Source organism: Leucopleurus acutus (genome assembly GCF_964270905.1).
Source record: "Leucopleurus acutus genome assembly, chromosome: X".
Classification (NCBI taxonomy): Eukaryota; Metazoa; Chordata; class Mammalia; order Artiodactyla; family Delphinidae; genus Leucopleurus; species Leucopleurus acutus.
This window is the reverse complement of record NC_139148.1, coordinates 17,912,788-17,931,582: the sequence shown is the minus strand read 5'-3', so window position 1 is coordinate 17,931,582 and position 18,795 is coordinate 17,912,788. Positions and strand designations below refer to the sequence as shown.

The following is an 18,795-nucleotide window of genomic DNA, read 5'->3' as shown; positions in this document are numbered from 1 at the left end:
CTGGCCTTGTGACTTGCTTTGACCAACAGAAAGTGGCAGAGTAACTTTTCATGAGTTTCAAAACTAGGCCTTAAGAGGCCTTTCACCTTCCACGTTAAATCCCTTTGGAGCCCTGAGACTGCCCTTTGAAGAACCTCCTGGAGGAGGTAAGGCCACGCGAAGAAGAACCAAGCCACCGCCGACCGCCAGATGTGTGACTGACACTATCATGGACCTTCCAGGCCGGGCGACCCTCCAGCTGAATGCAGCTGTATGAATGGGCCTAGGCAGTCTCAGCAGAGGAACCCCACCAAACCCAAGGCATCATAAGAAATATTAAATCACTCTTGTTTCAGGCCTTTAAGGTTCGGGGTGGTCTATTCCACAACAAAGGCTAACTGAAACAGAAGCCCACATGTAATACCTAAATGTTGACAATATCTATTTACAATACACCTTTATAAAGACCTGGAGAGCCAGGTATGGATCCTCGAGCCCCCTGACATTCAGGGCAGCTCTCAGAGGAATGAAGCCCTGGAAGAGACCCAAACAGGCCCTAAAAGGAGGCTTGGGGCCATCTTGCAGGGAATTCTGGGTTGAGGAGGGGAGAGGCATGGCCAGAGCAGAGCAAAGTGTAACATTCTAAATGAGGGGCCCAGGGCAGGGGCCCCTCTTGCCCAGGTCTAGGGGCAGAACTGGGTATTTGTATGAGTTAACAGAAAGACACGATAGACTGATCTGCCATCTTTTCCTCTTTCTTACGGCCACACTCGATTATATATGGAAGATAGTCAATCGGTAGGAAGTTCGTTCATACTTAAATATGCATCCATGAGCTTTAAAAAAAAGTCTTTCATTACAAAATGAGAAGGTCCCAAAATTCCTAATATTGAACTCCAACTCCCTTCCAACTGCTGGCTACCACTCTAGCATAAAGATCTGCACCAAATGATTTTTTTTTTTAAAAGGCGGCCAATATTTTAATGACCTGGGAAAGACGACAGCCTGGGTGATTTTCATAATTAATTACTGCCAGAATACATTTATGTTTGAAGTAATGAAAACTCAATGAGTTTTCAGCTAAACTTGAATGACTTGCCAAAAAAATATAATCTGCATAAATTTAGATGCGCATATTACAGTTTGGTCATGTGTGTGGTTCCTCCAGGTTTAAAAGTAAGGCTACATATTTCTCTAGCCTACACTTTCTATGAAAATTTCAAACAGCTTTTTGTCTTTGATGAAGTTAATAATATACAAACAACTTAATCTCTATAGAACTTCAAAATCCCCATCACGCTCAATCCTTCCACATCCAAAAAGAAAAAAATTGGTTTAGAATCTACGGTTGATAAATTTTAAATTTACTTAATATTTTCATCTTTCAGAATTAATTAGGTCGCCTCCAATTACAATTTTACTTACTGTTACTATTTTATCATTAATATTTACTATGCAAATTTGCTAGGACACATAAAATCTTCATTTTAGTTTATATTTGTGGCTCTTCTGGTTGTGCAGCCACAGAATGAATCTGCTATGGGACACCTCAGGAACACGGATCATACAAGTTTCAGTCCCACACGATATTCAGAGTCACATAGAGGAACCCTCACACACATTTTTATTCACATAAGCACGTTGTTTTCTGGCCACCTTCCCAAGCCTCCCCCTGCCCCCAACCCTCAAATGTATCCCATCTCCTCAGTATTCTTGCAGGAACCTAAACTGCAAGATCAGCTCTGACCTCAGCCCTGGTATAAAGTGGGGGAATACATCACTCACACTGAATTTGGAACTGAGCCCACTACGTGGAAAAACTCCAGCTTCAGCCTCTCAATTCAGCACTCACAGTTCACAGCTGGGCACAGGGCTGCACTTTCTGCAAGGGAACTGTGACTTCAAATTGCAAGGGACCACAGCTGTCAAGACACCAAAACTCCTCTCCCCCTACTCAGCTCCATGGAGAAAAACCAGAGAGTCTTGTTTTAATAAAAGAAATATGATAATGAAGGAAATCTGTGAAAGGCCAAGCTATGTATTCCCTCAAGTCATTGCATATAAGGTAAATTGTTATTCAATCTCCAGCTAGTGTTTATCTAGTAGAAGTGAAGACACCACTCCTTATACCACCCTGACTTTTTAAGTTTAATCAGTGTTGGGGGGGAGGGGGTAACAATAAAATCACTAATATTGAGCATTTCCTCTGTGCCAGGAACTATGCTAAGCCCTTTTCAGGCAGTATAGCCTCATCACAGACTCTGGAGCCAGACCACCTGGTTTTGAATGCCAACAACCCCATGCAATAACTATGTAACCTTAGGCAGGTTACTTAGCCTCTCTGTATCTTAGTTTCCTCATCTGTATAAAATGGGATAATAATAGCACCACATAGGATTTTCATGAGAATTAAATGAGAAAATATGTGTAAAGTGCTTAGAACAGTGTCAGGCACGTAGCCAAATAAATACAGCTGCCAGATAAAATACACAATGCCTAGTGAAATTTGCATTTCAGATAAATGACTACTCTTATAGCGTAAGTACTACCAAATATTGCACGGGACATACTCGTAGCAAAAACAAAATTGTCGTATATCCGCAATTCAAATTTAACTGAGCATCCTGAATGAATGCATGTAGCTAAATCTGGCAACCATACATACAAATTTGCTATTACAATTCCACAAACACTTACTCGAAACTCTTGAGGCCAGATGTTTCAGAACTCATAGATTCTAGAAAAGTAATGCAACGCCTAAACCACAGATTATATAATACCTCCAGCAATGTCTGGAGCAGCACTCCTGCAGCAAGTGCTGCAAGTGCATTAATAATTCTATAGGGAATAAATGCATATTCTCTTAAGTGGGATGAACACAGTCTAAAACAGCCTCACATGAGTTAAGATCCAGTTTTGCCGTCACAGGAACTGAGCTTGGGTCCAGTCTTGCCAACTGAGCATTACAACGCTCTCTAGGTACAGGGTAAAGGATATGGCACTGTGGACCTGGATTACTAGTACTATCACCAACATTATTTTCTTCTAGTCTCACAACCAGTATGAAAAATAAAAGTTCTTATTCCCATTTTACAGATGGTGAAACTGAGCTTAGGATGGTTTATGTATTTAGCCCAGATCACATGGCCTGTACTTGGCCAGATAGATCATGCCTCACACTCATCAACCTCTCTGGCCTTATCCACTATCATTAGCACGCCCTTTCCTTGTTTCCTCGTTTCTTTGTATTCTTCCTCCACCTCTTATTCTGAAAGAGGGATTAGGATAGATGGAAATAGAAGAGAAAAGGAAAGTCAAGAAGAGAAGCCATCTTGGAAGACTGGCACCTGCTCGCAAAAAGTCCAGAACGTCGCTCTCCCAAACTTCATCCTGCCAGCACACAGCGGCGCCCAGGCAGCGCACAGCGGCACCCACGCAGCACGCACGCGGCGCCCACGCACCGCACATCGGCGCCCACGCAGCACGCACGCGGCGCCCACGCACCGCACAGCGGGGCCCACGCAGCACGCACGCGGCGCCCACGCACCGCACAGCGGCGCCCGCGCAGCACGCACGCGGCGCCCACGCAGCACGCACGCGGCGCCCACGCACCGCACATCGGCGCCCACGCAGCACGCACGCGGCGCCCACGCACCGCACAGCGGGGCCCACGCAGCACGCACGCGGCGCCCACGCAGCACGCACGGAGCGCCCACGCACCGCAGAGCGGGGCCCACGCAGCACGCACGCGGCGCCCACGCAGCACGCACGCGGCGCCCACGCACCGCACAGCGGCCCCACGCAGCACGCACGCCGCGCCCACGCAGCACGCACGGGGCGCCCACGCACCACGCACGGGGCGCCCACGCACCACACAGCGGCGCCCACGTTACAGTGAAGAAGACTGTAGCCCTGGTGAGCCTTTTGCTCCAGAAACAGCGGAAGTATTTTAAATATTAGAAAGCCAGTCGCCAAGGTGAAAACTAAAAAGGGGGCAGCAAGGGAAAACACGAGCTGGCAGGAGACGACATAATCAATGTCATTCTTCAAGCTTTACTTTTGCATTATTATGATTCGTAATAAAGAGACAAAACTCATGAAATAAGTGGCCCTCCGTACGAAAAGTTGACTTAGGGTTTCAATTTGAGTTCAAAATTTTTAATTTCACACATCTGCAAAAACTGTTCCACAGACGAAGCACAAGGTGATGACGTGAAGTCTAAAACCTGTCCTCTGATAGTCCCACCTGGTGCCCCACCTGACTCCAGGTCACCCTTGCTCCACTGGAGAAATCCCTAGGTCAGCTGCTCCGCTGGGAGCAGGAAAGGACCTGGGAATTCCCACATCTTTCTCATCCTTTCTGGGACGAGATCAAAAAGCTGAAACAGTTGTCTAGTCCCTAGACTCTAGTAGGTCTAATGTTATGAAAGAAGAGCAAGACAGGACCAGGGTCCAAGAGAGTTTCCTGGCATGGCTTCTGGCACACAGGCACAGATGGAGAGGAGCCACACATGAACTTGAAGCCCAGCCCTGCTGCTAACTCAGGATGTGACCCGGAGCAAGTTATTTAGCACCTAGAAGCCTACATTTCCTCATGTGCAATTGGGCCGGGTGATAGCACCAACTTCATGGGGTTCTTATGAAGATTTTTATGAGATGGCACATATAAGTCACTTAACATACTGCCCGGTTTAAAACATATATATATATATATATATATATGTTGATCACTTAAGAATGGGACAAGGGACTTCCCTGGTGGTACAGTGGTTAAGATTCTGCACTCCCAATGCAGGGGGCCCAGGTTCGATCCCTGGTCAGGGAACTAGATCCCACATGCATGCTGCAACTAAGGAGCCCACGTGCTGCAACTAAAGACCCAGCACAGCCCAGTAAATAAATAAATAGTTTTTTTAAAAAGAACTCTAATAGAATAGACTGGTGGTTGCCAATGGGTAGGAGGGTGGGAGAGGGTAGGAATGCAAGTTTGGGATTAGCAGGTGCAAACTGGTACAAATGGAATGGATGGACAACAAGGTCCTACTGTATAGCACAGAGAACGATATTCAATATTCTGTGATAAACCATAATACAAAAGAATAGGAAAAATAATGTATATATGTATAACTGAGTCACTTTGCTGTACAGCAGTAATTAACACAACATTGTAATTCAACTATACTTCAGTAAAAAAATAAATTTAGAAAAAAGAACTCTAAGAACACAACTGTCTAACCTAGTACCTTTGTATAAGGCCTCAGAGTTTAAAAGCCCTTTCACCTAAGTCTTTTCCATCTCAATAAATGCCACCACCCAACCACCGCCAAAAATCTAAGTATCACTTTGATTCTCTGAATTTTCTTGCAGCCCACATCTAATCCTTTAGCAAGTTCTTTATCTCCTAAACCCTCTTGTCTCCCTTCCCATGTCTTGAATTCAAGACAGCATCACTTCTCACCTGGCTTGCCGAAATAACCCACTGCCTGAGCGACCTTCTTCCATTCTTGCCCTCTACAGTCTCTCCTCCGCCCCAAAAGACTCCCCAGAGTCGAGCTCTCCACAGAGAGATCTTTCTGAAGGCTAATAAGATCTTGTGTCTCTCTGAAATCCCTCCAGAGGCTTCTGAGCACACTTAGGAAAACCTCAAACTTGCTGGCACGTGGGTTCCCCACTGACCCTGATCACCTGCATCCTGCCCCTTACCCAGAGGCTCTTCCCATTCCTCAAGTCCCCCAAGCTCTTTCCTCTACGGGACCTTTGCCCCAGCTGTTCCCCCCACCTGGAAAGCCCTTTCCTCCATCTTCACACAGCACTCCCTTCTCATTATTCAAAGGGCCCCTTCAATGTCATTTCCTCAGACTTTGCAATCTAGCCATCCTGTCACTTGCCACCACATTATTCTATTTTTTTTAATTTTCTGCATAACATGTACCACCAGCTGATATTTTTCTTGTCCATTAATTGCCTTGGGTGTTTGTTGTCTTTCTTCCCTTACCTGGTCATTCGGCCTCACTGCTATATTCCTAGAACCTAACTCAGTGCCTGGAGTGCAATAAATATTTGGTGCAATAATTCATTAATCTCTTAAGGCCAAGAGGAAAGTGAAAGGACCATGTGCTTAACTTATCCCATCACTTTCCCCTTGGAAAACGCACACTAGTGTGGCTGGCCACTTAAAAATGGGAGTGGGGCTGGGATCCAGGTCCTGCAACTCTAGGCCCTAACACTGGTTTATGGAGGGCAAAACTGATAGATGTTGCGAAACTGAGGCAACTTTAACCGCTCGTCTTCACTTTGCGGTACCCGCTGATACACAGCCTGTCACCTCAAGAAAAATTTGACTTGTAACGTGAAATAGAAGGACCCAAAGAGATTCCAGGTGACAGTGGAAGTATCGGTTTACAGAGGGTCCCTGCTTAGACGCAGACAGGCCAGACCCACTGACCAGAAGATACAGAAAGCCTACTTGAGATAAATGGGAATCTGTATCCAGCTAAGGGGACACGAAGGTCAAGGTCTCCAGGTCTTAAGAGAGGCCATTCAGCCTTCCACACCCCTTCCTGATTTCCTTTATAATGATTTGGAATACTGCACAGCTGTTTCATTGCAAGGAAAAAGAAAACAGGAAACCTACATTCCACAACTTCACACCAAGTCTTGAAAGAAAACTTAAAATTTCATCAGAATTGCAATTCATACCTGGTAAACCTCAAGCAAACAAAATACTAAAAATACCGCCTGTTTTCTCTTCCACTCACCAAGGTACCATAATCATAACTTGACACAGGATGGAAAACTGACTTACCAGCTTCGATGCATTCTGGCTTCAGGCAGTACTCCGGCTTAGCTTGGAGGCTTAAGAAACCTTGACTCACTGAGAAAACAGACCAAAATAAAGAAATGACTGGCTTGCAGCAGACCACCAAGTAACCCACCGTCAGGCACGTATGCGAGACATTTGCTGTCAGTTCATCCTTCCCTGTGTTGACACCGAATTCAAAACTCCACCTGGCTCAGTGTCACAGAACCAGACTCTGGGCACTAGCTAAGTAACCTTGGTGAGACTCTTCGCTGCTCTCAAACTTGGTTCTCTTGAACATAAGACAAGTGGGCACAAGCAGACCAGTGCTTCTTAGAGTGGGGGCCCCAGGGCAAGGGCAGCACAGCAACATCACCTGGGAGCTAATTAGAAATGCAAATGCCGAGCCACACCCAGACCTTCAGACTCAGAAACTCTTTGGGCGGGGCCCAGCCATCTGCGTTTTAACAAGGCCTCCAGGTGATTCTGATGCAGGCTCAAGTTTGAGAACCACTGGGTTAAATGATCTCTAAAGTCTCTTCTATCTCTGATTATCTGTGGTTTAAGTCTCATAATTTCACTTTTTGTTTACACCTACATTCTCATTTTAGTGAGAAAATTGAAACTTATAGACTGTGTCATTTGGACCAAATCCAGAGTGGAAGGAAAAAGCTAGCACAGGTGGCATTTAAAGTTCTGCGTCTTATCTAAACCACCCATACAGACACGGCCCATCAAAGGGGGGAGAGTAAAAATATATCCTATATAACTCAGTCATCTATCAACAGAGTCATTATCTGCCTGCCCTGTACCCCACACACCCTCCTCCCATCAGGCCCAGCCAGACAGCTGCATCTACCAGACAGATGCAGCTTGGTGGACCAAGCTTCCAACTACTTCCACCAAAACAAAACCAAACAAAAACCCTGTAAGACAGAAGTAGCTTTTCACCAATGGCTTAATTTCCCCCATCTGCCTGGTAACTTCATCTAAATGGATTTCTGCAAAAGTATAGAACGGTGCCCTATTTGTAAACTTCAGGTAGCACCTGGGCATTAGCAGATGTGAGTTTAGACTTTGAAAATATTTGTGGTAGCCAAGGAAATTGTGGAGAATTCATTATTGCTGTACTCTGTGAGCAGAAATAAGGAATCATTTGGAAATGTGACACTCATCCTCCAAACAGTCTTTTTACCTGTGTTACATTAGAGATTCAAGAAAGCTGTCTATGGAACAAACATCTCAGGCCTATTTTTTTGTTGCTTTTTGTTTGTTTGTTTTGCGGTACGCGGGCCTCTCACTGCTGTGGCCTCTCCCATTGCGGAGCACAGGCTCCGGACGCGCAGCCTCAGCGGCCATGGCTCACGGGCCCAGCCGCTCCGTGGCATGTGGGATCTTCCCGGACCGGGGCACGAACCCGCGTCCCCTGCATCGAGCAGGCGGACTCCCAACCACTGCGCCACCAGGGAAGCCCTCTCAGGCCTATTTTTAAGAAAAGAAGTATCTTGTCGTAAAGTTATATTTTTGATTTCTTTAGAAAGCAAAAAAAATGTAAAAAAAAATATATGTGGAACATAAAGATTCGTATGGAATATTTCAGTATGCCTTGGTGGTAGAACCATGGAGTAAATTTTCCCTTCAGTCTACTTCTATATGGTTACCAAATGTTCTTTAAGGAGCATGTGTCTTCTTTTTCAGTGGAAAAACAAACTTTATTGTAAATAATAATATTTTATGATTGTGGACAATACCTTCTTGATACTAGCCTTGTTTTATTTTAGAAAAAAGATAATAAAATCGTTAAAGACATTCCTTTCAAGATACAAACTTCCAGTTATAAAATAAATAAGTCATGGGGATGTAACATACAGCCTGGTGACTATGGTTAGTAATACTCCGTTGTATATTTGGAAGTTGATAAGAGAGTAGATCTTAAAAGTTCTCATCACAAGAAAAAAATACGTAACTGTGAGGTGATAGATGTTAACTAGACTTATCATGGTGATCATTTCTCAATATATACAAGTATTGAATCATTATGTTGTACACCTGAAACCAATATAATAATGTTATATGTAAATTATATCTCATTTTTTAAAGTTTTAAGGAGTTATTTCTTTCATGGAAAATAATTATTGACCGAAAATCTCTAAGGAAGCAAAACTAAAATCAAATATCTTTACCTGATGATGAGTAAAAGAAAAGTTTAAGTTAAATTAATTAGGACACAGACAAACCCAGTCTCTGAAGGAAGACCCTGTAAATTAAGGGGGGTCAACAAGCCCAGACAATGTGAAGGTTTAAGTGAATAAAACAGAGACCACAGAAAATTATTTCTAATATAAAAAATGAAAATGTTACTTTTTGCTGGTTAGGGGCTTTTTAAAAAACTTAAAGAGCGCTTTGGTTTCTCATTTTAGATTAGTCTATAAGCAGCAGAAATGACTTCAGAATGCAGTGACATCATCCACATGAGAATGACCATAAAGTGGGGGTCAGCAAACCATGTCCTGTGGGCCAAGTCCAGTCCACTGCCTCTTTCTGAATGGTCTGTGAGCTAAGAATGTTTTTTACATTTTTTAATGGTTGGAAAAAATCATAAGAAGAATATTTCGTGGCATGTGAAAATGATCCGAAATTTAAATTTCAATGTCCAGAAATCAAGTTGTACTGGAATACAGCCATGCCCATTTGTGTACATGTTGTTTATGGTTGCTTTCGTGCTACAACATAGTCGGGTAGCCACAACAGAGACAGCACATGGCCCGGAAAGCTGAAAAAATTGTACACTCAAATTTATATAATGTTATAAACCAATGTTACCTGAATAAAAAATAAATCTAAAAGAAAAAAATGAAATACAATCAAATAAACTGGGTATAGGCATATAAGGCCTTAAACCCTAGGGCTCTAAGTTCTCTGAAACCACCCCAAGGCCAGTGGCTATCACTCTTATTGTATAAAGACTAAGGTTTTAAAAAAGAGATTACCCCAGAGCCTAAAATACAAATAAGAGGGAAGGAGGAAGGCCAGAAATTGCAGACATGTGACTGAACTTGTATAGGCAGAAAAATATACCACAAAGTTTACCCGGAAGTGCCTTGAAGAGAAGACGACCTTAATCAAAATACTGTCATAAAGAGCACTGTCTGGCAGGTCCCAGGAGATTTTCAGACAAGGACTTTGCTAGGTGCAGGGTGGGGGTGGGTGGCAGAGCCTGTGGAACTAGGCAGTGAAAAGGAGAGGAGGGAAGGAAGGGAGTCAGAAATAGTGCAGAGACATTTGACAAAAATATCATTTATGTTTTCACTTGAGAGTGTGCATTTATTTAAAAGCAAATGTCTCTGAATGTATTCATCCGAAAGGACATGGTCACCTGAAGCAATACTTCTCAACCTTTAATTTGCAAATGAATCACCTAGGGATCTTGTGAAAATGCAGATTCTGATTCAGTAGGTCTGGGGTGGAGTTCAGGCTCCCAAGTGATGCTATAACGCAGCTGGTCCACAGACCGCACTGAGTAGTGAAGGCTGAGGGAGGCCACACCCTTACTCTCTAACACCATTACAGCTTCTCTAAAGATTCTAAGTGAGAGAGAGCCGTGTTATTGGGCACATTGGAAAGTTATTTTTTCTATCTTAGGCAGGCCTCCTTACCCCTAATAGCATCGCCTGGCTTGATGAATTTTACTGTGTTCTAAAAACTTCAGAGCTGATCCCAAAGAATCATCTTCTCTCAAGGAACAAAGATTTGGAATTCCCCAGTGGCCTAGTGGTTAGGACTCCACACTTTCACAGCAGAGGGCCTGGGTTCGATCCTTGGCCCCCCCAAAAAAAAAAAAAAGAGATTTGCTGCCGTCAAGAACATTCTGATAATATGCTACAGCCTCAGAATGTAATCATGAGAGGAATTTCAAAAAAGCTTCAAGCAGCAGTAACGTCATTAAAAAGAGCACGTATTTTTACCTAAACAATAATCATTTGGATTTTTAAGTTTGGGAATGTTTGCAAAACACAAATAGTCTCACTTTGTAGTCACTTCCCACATAGTACATACTCCCTTGACATGCCCATATCATTTTTCCTCCAGTTTTGAATTTCAGGATAGGACACTTGCCTAAACCGCAAGCGCCGAGAAATCTCACACCAGTTTTCGAGAGCCTCAATTTCAGTTGCAGGAGTAGGAGGTTCAGCTGTACCAGAAAGCAATAAACCCATCTAATTTCCTAAATCTTCAGCCACAAAAAACATGGAAAGATGGTTTGCTCGTTTTAGCAGAGTTTTCAACCACACAACCCTAACTCTTTTAAAGTTTAATTACTGGTTTTCCCCTGCCAAGATAAACATGGCCTCCTGCATCCTGCATATGCCAAGGTATGTTCCCAGGCTTGCTACATTTCAAACTGCACCTAGACTCTCCTAAATATAGGGCTTGGTCCTACATAACTTTCAAGCTAATGAAATACTGGTTCATACTTGAGCCGTATGAAACAAATACAAAGGCGAAGAGTCAAAGATTCAAAATGCCTAAAATTTTAGAACATTCCTCTCCCCTTTCTATTTTGTTCTGTCTCATAAGAATATGCTTTTAACATCACTCTCTGGGTACATCATTCTCACCAAAAGTCATTAAAATCAATGAATCACAATACCTTCCAAATCTTAGGAGGCAAACCTCTATTTCCTTCATATTAGTTTTTAAATCTAAGAGAAAGGCAGAGTTAAATTTTTTATTCCACCAGAGTCACTGGGTTAGAAAGGAATTGAAGAATATCATTAACGGTGCATTTTTAAAGACTTATTTGCACTTTGTGAGTTCAATTTCATGATTCATTCAGGCAAACACTGACAAAAATCAAATGGAAAGAAATTCCAACATGGTTTGATCACAATGTAAAGTCTTTCCTCACAAAATAAATCAAAGTATCTGACTATGAATTCATAAACACTCATTTTGCTGAATGTAATGCATAAAAAATGTTTGCCCGATGCAACCAAATCCTCTAGCCACTCGAATCCACTTTATACCCACTTCACATTCTGGACTATGCATTTGGTACTTGGGAGTTTTTATTTATTTACCCTCCTAAAGAAAAAGCTTCCTTTCATTTGCATATTTAATAGAAACTAAGGATGCACCACCTACTAACACAAGCAAACGGCCCTCCACCTGCATCCTGACCAGGTTTGCCAGAATACAGCACAAGGAAGCCACTGCACTAGCCCAGTTCCACTTACCTAGAAAGAGGACCGTGCCCAGCACCAGGGTGCCACCAACGAACACGGCCAGGGCGATTCGAGTGCCTCTGTTGGTCGTCTTCCCACTCTCCACGCTGCTCCCTGTCTCTGCATCCATTGGGAGAGATGTAAGGGCCAGGCAAGAAGAAAGTCGCTTTTTGTGGCTTGGTGGCTGGTCTCAAGAGTCTGTTAGGCGTTGACATCCAAGGTTCTCATGTTCTTCTACTAATGGACAGGTTAAAAAAAAGCCCGTCAGGATATGTCCTCTCGCCACCCTTTCTCAAATACTTCTTCACAAATGAAATAAAAGAAACCCAAAAATATTGGTCGCCTTGGCTTTCCCCCTGACCAGACAAAACAAACAGTGGCTGCTTTAAATTGGTGCTCTCCCCCCAGCAAGAGGGTGCTGCCCCTCTCAACCGATCGTTTGGCAGGCTCTTCTCTCAGGCGTTCCGAGTGTATATGTTTTACTATGTTACTGAACAGATGTTTTAGCTATTTAAATGTATAGTCACTTGGGGAGGAAAAAACGATTGTCTTTATCAAAACTGGATTCTTGTCAAACTCCCCCAAACCATGATAAGTTAGGTGGCAAGGATTCTTCCGACCCACTTCAAGATCTCAAAGAATCACATACTTCTTTGGCAATAATCATTCTGCTTGCCTGAACTGTCTTCATCAAAGATATTCTTTCAGTGTGCGAGTCCCTTTTTAAAGCCTTCTAAGAGTTCCTGGGATATCCTGGAGCATTTTATTTTAGGAAGTTTGTGTATGACAGCATGTGCCAAAAATCAGAGTCGTAGCCCAGTGCAGTGCAAAGTAGTAATTAAGACACATACAGAGGCTGATGGTTTGGACTGGAACTTTTTTTAAGGAAGAAGGAAAAGCACTTCCTTTCCGTGGTGCTAAGAATTGTACAAAAGGCGAGTAAGTGTTCAAATTAAGCTTATTAGCCAGCACAAAAGATATGGCAAAAGGGTTTTTCCCTGCATGTTTTAATGAAAAGTGCACCTGTGTATTGTGTCCTCCAGCCCCACCATTGGTTAGTACGTTTTTGTGTTTTCATCAAGCCCCGGTCTCAGCAGATTCCCCAGGATGAATTCAGAGGTGATCCGTCTCACTGGAAAGACTGGTTAATGACTGGGTCTTTGATTTCTTGGATTATATTGATACTAACAATTTAAATTATAAAAATCTGCTTTCTTCACGGGGCATCTGATATTTCAGTGTTATTAAAATGATATCGATTTTATGATCCAGTGATATAGATATCATTAATTCACAGCACAATTGCCACCTACCTGTTTTTGTTTTGCTGGAGGTCACAGGACAGTGGGAGTGGAGCTGGAGAATTCAGCTACATCTAGAAACCAGGAGAGCACTTTTCTCATGCAAAACTTCTGCCTTTGGCCGTAGGAGGCATCACACCAGGGCTCAGCAGACACCGAGGAGTCCAATGTAACACGGGCTCACGTTCACAGTCCTGTAACACACCCTACCTTACTTTCTGCTCATTTCATGTTGCCCCCAAACCAGAAAAAATAAGCCTTTGTCCAAATTATGACATCATGGTATGTTCCAATAACACATCCTAGCAGGTCTTTGGCTTCTAGGATGGGATCCTCCCAAGAGTTTTTGGACTTGACTCCATACTACTGTGGAGTATGTCCATGAGGTCAGGAATCATATCCATCAAGTTCAGTGCTGCAGGCCATCATCCACAGTTCATGGTCCACAACAGTGAAGGGAGAAATAGGAGCAATGAAAATTACACAAGTTAGCCTCAGCCACTTAGCTTAAAAAGCAATTTCAGGAACCTCAGATGCTAGTGTCCGGGGGTCTTTCAGCCTCCTAATTCCTTCTAAATGCTCAGATGATAATGATACTTCACACGGGTAGAGCACTTTCATAGCCCATTTTAACCTCATGGTAAACCTATATACTTGCTAGCAAAGGTATTTTTATCTCTGTTTTGCTCCTAAGAAAACTGAGGCCCAAGGACTGGCCTCAGGTGACACAGGAAAAGCAGGAAATGGAATAGCAAGGGGGATCACTGCCATACGCTGTGCACAGGGGAGAGGACATCCACATAAGCATGACACCAGGACCCACTTCTTCCCTCTTTCCTTCTTCAAATCTCCTCACACCTTTCCAGGTCCAGACTAACATGCAGTGGTGATCGTGGGTTGCTGGCTGGAAACCTTGGACTGGCAGTTTCCCCAGAGACGAGGGCAGTTGGGACTTACCCTGAAGCACACCTATCCATCACTTAACCTTGTGAATTTATTTTTGAACACTCAACTGCTAAGTGAAAAGCCTTTAAACCAAAAAATACTTCCATTAGTTGTAACAGGAAAATTAGGATGCATTCCATCCCAGACAAAGATATGCAAGTGCAGATAGAAAAATGTATTAATTGAACAATGAAAATACGTCTATTTCAAAATGTCAAAAATACAGTATGTTCACCTAATGTAATGAAGGTTTGTTTTAACTCACCAGAGGACTGAGGAAGACTTGAGAGGGGGTGGGGATTGGTAGAAGAAAGGGTGCAGGTGAATCATTCACCATCAAGTGCATTCCTCATTCTGTGCCATTTTCTGCATTAATTTTTCAACCTTTTCAGAGATGACGATTATTTTGTGCTCAAACTGCACTTAAAAATAAAGTTGCAACACAGAAAAAACCCTTTAGAGCAAAATAAAGAAGTTCAAAGCACAGAGAATTAGAGTGCTCACAAGAGACAAAAGCAGGGATCTGCAAACTAGGGCACGTGGCCCACTGGCTGTTTTTGTAAATAAAGTTTTATTGGAACAAAGTCATGCCCATTTGTTAATGTATCATCTATGATTGCTTCCATGCTACAAAGTCAAAGTTGAGTAGTTTTATGACACAGATAGTATGTGAAGCTTAGAATATTTACTCTCTGGCCCTTTCCAGAAAAGTTTACCAATCCCTGGACTAATGAGCAACAAAAGATGCTGCCTCTTCAGACCACCCCACACGGCACACATACACAAAGCAAAATGGTCATCCACACTTGACCTGCTTCTCAAAATCATTCCATTTGATATTCTCTAAATACAAGCTATTGCGTCAAGGAAATTGGTCGATGTGTCTTTGCCTGAAACTGTGCTACTGAAACTACAGCATATTACTTAGTGTGTTTTGAAGTGAAAAGTCATTGTTCTGGTACAAAAAGGGGTGGGCATTGTCAAAAAACTTTTATAATTTCTCAATAGCTGTAAAAATGAGTTAAATTTAAAGTCACTATGCAGGTAAGTCTGTTAATAGTCTGGTCTGCATCCACCCATTTCAATTAAGAAGCTCCAGGGCTATCAGGAGCCTTAACTGAAATCAATGAATGAATCAACAGAAGTTTCTTGAGCTTTTCTCAGGCGCATGGTCCTGTGCAAGGCCTGTGAGGGAAGATGAAGAAGCCATGCCAGAGATTCCAGACTGGGAAACAGGGCTTGGGCAGAAAAACATCCAAAAGCCTTGGCAACTTAGTTACAGAACACTAAAGGTCACTAAATGTCCAAAGAAATAGAAATCTCTGGGTGGTAGACTTGTTGGGAAGACTTCCAGAAGGAGGACCAGCAAGAATGGACAGCTTGAGGAATAAAAGGAACACTTCCAGATAGGCCAAACCCCACCCCAAGAGGGGACTTGCTTGGGCATTTACGTCTCTTCCTGCAGGACTCGCAGGTGAGATTGTTTATCCACAGATAAGTGATTCCTGCAATCTCAGCCCAACTCCAGTGGCCGGGAGGACAACTGAAAACGAGTCTATGCTAAACATGAGTGCATCTGGTCATTACTTGGATGTTTGGGGTCTTCTGTTTCTGTCAGTAAAATCCCAACTGGGCCACAATTTCAGTGAGAAGGAAGGAAATGATTCAAATCCTGAAAAATGTACTCATCCATCCCCTGGAAGGAGGAGGGAGGGAGTGAAGGGAAAAGAGGGAGAGAGAAGCTAAATGCTGAAAACTCAGAGCTGGGAGCTGTGGCAGGGCTCTGTTATTCGTTGGCAGGTCCATCAGATTAGGGAAGGTTCAAGTCCCAGGCCTTGCACTAAAGGGACTCATTACTTACATTATATCTGATTTTTTTTTTATCTGATATTTTTAAACATCTTTCTTAGCTAGGTGTTCTGTGTCCTTTTGCAGATGAGGAAACTCAAGTTTGGAGCTAGTAAGTGATTTGCCCAAGGTCACATAGCAGGTATTTGTCTTAAGGCCTGAGGGGTTTCAAATTCCAACCTCTTTTCTCTGTGCCTTGTTTCTTGATAAATTTGTTTATCTATCTCAGGTAATTAGCAGAGGTAGGTATAGCATAACAAAAAGACACTTGAGCTGAGGAAAAGCAATGATAAACTATGCTTCCTCTAATTCTCTTGTTAAAAAGATTAATTATCACATTTTATTTCCTTAACAGGAACAGCAGCCATAACTTAACATGGGGGAAAAATTTTTTTTTGAACTGGGGAACAAAAATAGCAATACATAAAATATCTCCCGATTTCCTGCTGCTAGTAACTGAACATTAGGAAAGATATATAAACTTGAAAGGTATCTATCCATGAATTGTACTTGTTTACTTCTGAGCCTAAAGGGGACTTTTATTCCCTGATTTTCTCACCTCCTGGACCATACAGCTACTATTTCTTCAGTATGCCCTCCTTTTATGCATATTATCATCAGTCCTTATGGCAGTTCTATGATATAGGAATCTTTTCACGGGTTTTAAAGATAAGGACACTGGGGCTTCCCTGGTAGCGCAGTGGTTGAGAGTCCGCCTGCCGATGCAGGGGACACGGGTTCGTGCCCCGGTCCGGGAAGATCCCACATGCCGCGGAGCGGCTGGGCCCGTGAGCCATGGCCGCTGAGCCTGCGCGTCCGGAGCCTGCGTGTCCGGAGCCTCTGCTCCGCAACGGGAGAGGCCACAGCGGTGGGAGGCCCGCGTACCGCAAAAACAAAAGATAAGGACACTGAAGCTGGCAGAGGATAAGTAATATTCCCAGGGTCACCTGATGGGTAAATGACAGAGCCCAGCTGGAACTCAAACCTATCTGGCTCCTGTTTTGAGAGGTACCCAGGATTTTTTTCTAAACACGTATGATAAGATGACGGACATGGAGACAGGCTTCAAAAGAAAAGTGTTATTTACAGTTTTCAAGAGGAAGTGGCATGCCATGTCACAGACGGCTGCAAGAGGAAGCACCAGGGTTGGTCAGATGGCAGAAGGGGTGAGGGGAAAGTCTGAGAAAAAGCCTTTATTGTGGTTTTCAAGGGAAGAAATGGGTGAGGCAGGGTAAGCAACTGAGCAGGTTTAGAACTGGAATAATTTCAGCAGGCTCTGGTCTATAGGACTGGGCTCTAGTTGTCCAGTACCCAGCCCTGGGGTGATTAGGGCAGGGGGACAGTGTCCTGGATACTGCACAAGCCTGATGAAAGGAGGCAGGTGGGGGCATGAACTTGGGATTGGTTGGTTTGCATTTCAGAGGCATGGTAGAAGGCAAGTCATTCACTATGTTTAGGAATTAGCTAACCCTTGGAGGGGCAGTCCCTCCCTGGGTCTGAAAGGAGTCACGATGTCAAAAAATCATAAAATATAGAAAATAAAAAAATGATTAACAGCTACAAAACCCATGAGATTTTTCCCAAAGCACTCTACTGCATAACACTTCTATTAAAATGTAATAACTATTCATCCAACTAGTGCTTACATATTACATCCTCAAATTGATCAGACCCACTCTGACCCCTGAGTTAGACTACTAACCTATGGAAGTTTGAATGTGTCTTTGATTAATTACAGCCAACTGCTCAAGCACGGCTTACTCAGATGTTTATGAAGGCAAGAGGCATACAGAGAAGCGATTCTCAAATGTGAATGCTCAGGCACCAGAATCTTCTAGAGGGCTGGTTAAAATGCAGACTGCTGGGCTCTGTCCCTAGGGTGTCTGATCCAGTAGGACTAGGATGGTTGGAAATCGGCATTTCTAACAAGTTCCCAGGAGATGCTAATACCATTGGTCGGAGGACCACGTTTTGAGAACCACTGGCTTAGAGAAACCACTGAATCTCTTTACAATGTATCAATAGTAAGGTAAACTCAAGAACTAACAAAACTAAACATTAAACTTAGGTATTGAAACCAAGGATGACATTCAAAATATTTAACAACCAGTATGGCATGGCGCTGACCAGGGGGCTGGGGCCAGTCTCAGCGGCCCCTGCTGTGGCAGGCTGTTATGACTCTGTTAACAATTGTGAGGTGCAGCACAGCGTGCCGGAGGGTGATCCGGGTTCAACAAAAGACCACAAGAGGAAGTACACAGCACACCTCGAGGGGCCGCACTGGGGTGTGCGCCTCTCTTAGGGTCCTCAGGTAGAGTGCTTTGGGGTTCCTGAGTAAGGCCAGATTGATCAATTCAAACCAAAAAGAGAAGGGTTGTGGTGAGCTCCACAGGGGTCTTATCTAAGAAGCACACAAGGGGGCCGGCCCTGGGAGGCACGGAGACTGTTAATCACAAGGGCTGCTGGGGAAGTCATATCAGGAACTTCCCTTTGCTTGTGTCTCTGCAGGTTGTTATCTAGGGCATGCACTTGTATGAGGGGCGAGTGTCAGTTTAAGGCTCCCACGGCCGCTAGGCTCTAAGAGTGAATGCTTCAGAAAGCAAGGCAGGGGACTTCCCTGGTGGTGCGGTTGTTAAGAATCCACCTGCCAATGCAGGGGACACAGGTTCGAGCCCTGGTCCGGGAAGATCCCACATGC

The 18,795-nt window shown here is 43.6% G+C and overlaps 1 protein-coding gene across 1 annotated transcript in view; it reads right to left on the bottom strand.

Annotated features, from left to right (window-relative positions):
• PHEX (phosphate regulating endopeptidase X-linked) overlaps window positions 1-12,133 on the bottom strand; it is a gene marked incomplete at both ends in the record, with an annotated part of 195,140 nt that extends 183,007 nt beyond the window's left edge. The window contains 2 exons of the mRNA XM_082864021.1: window positions 6,785-6,853; window positions 12,016-12,133. Coding sequence (XP_082720147.1) covers window positions 6,785-6,853; window positions 12,016-12,133 — 187 coding nt within the window. The remainder of the gene's footprint in view (window positions 1-6,784; window positions 6,854-12,015) is intronic.
• Between the last annotated feature and the right edge of the window lie 6,662 nt (window positions 12,134-18,795).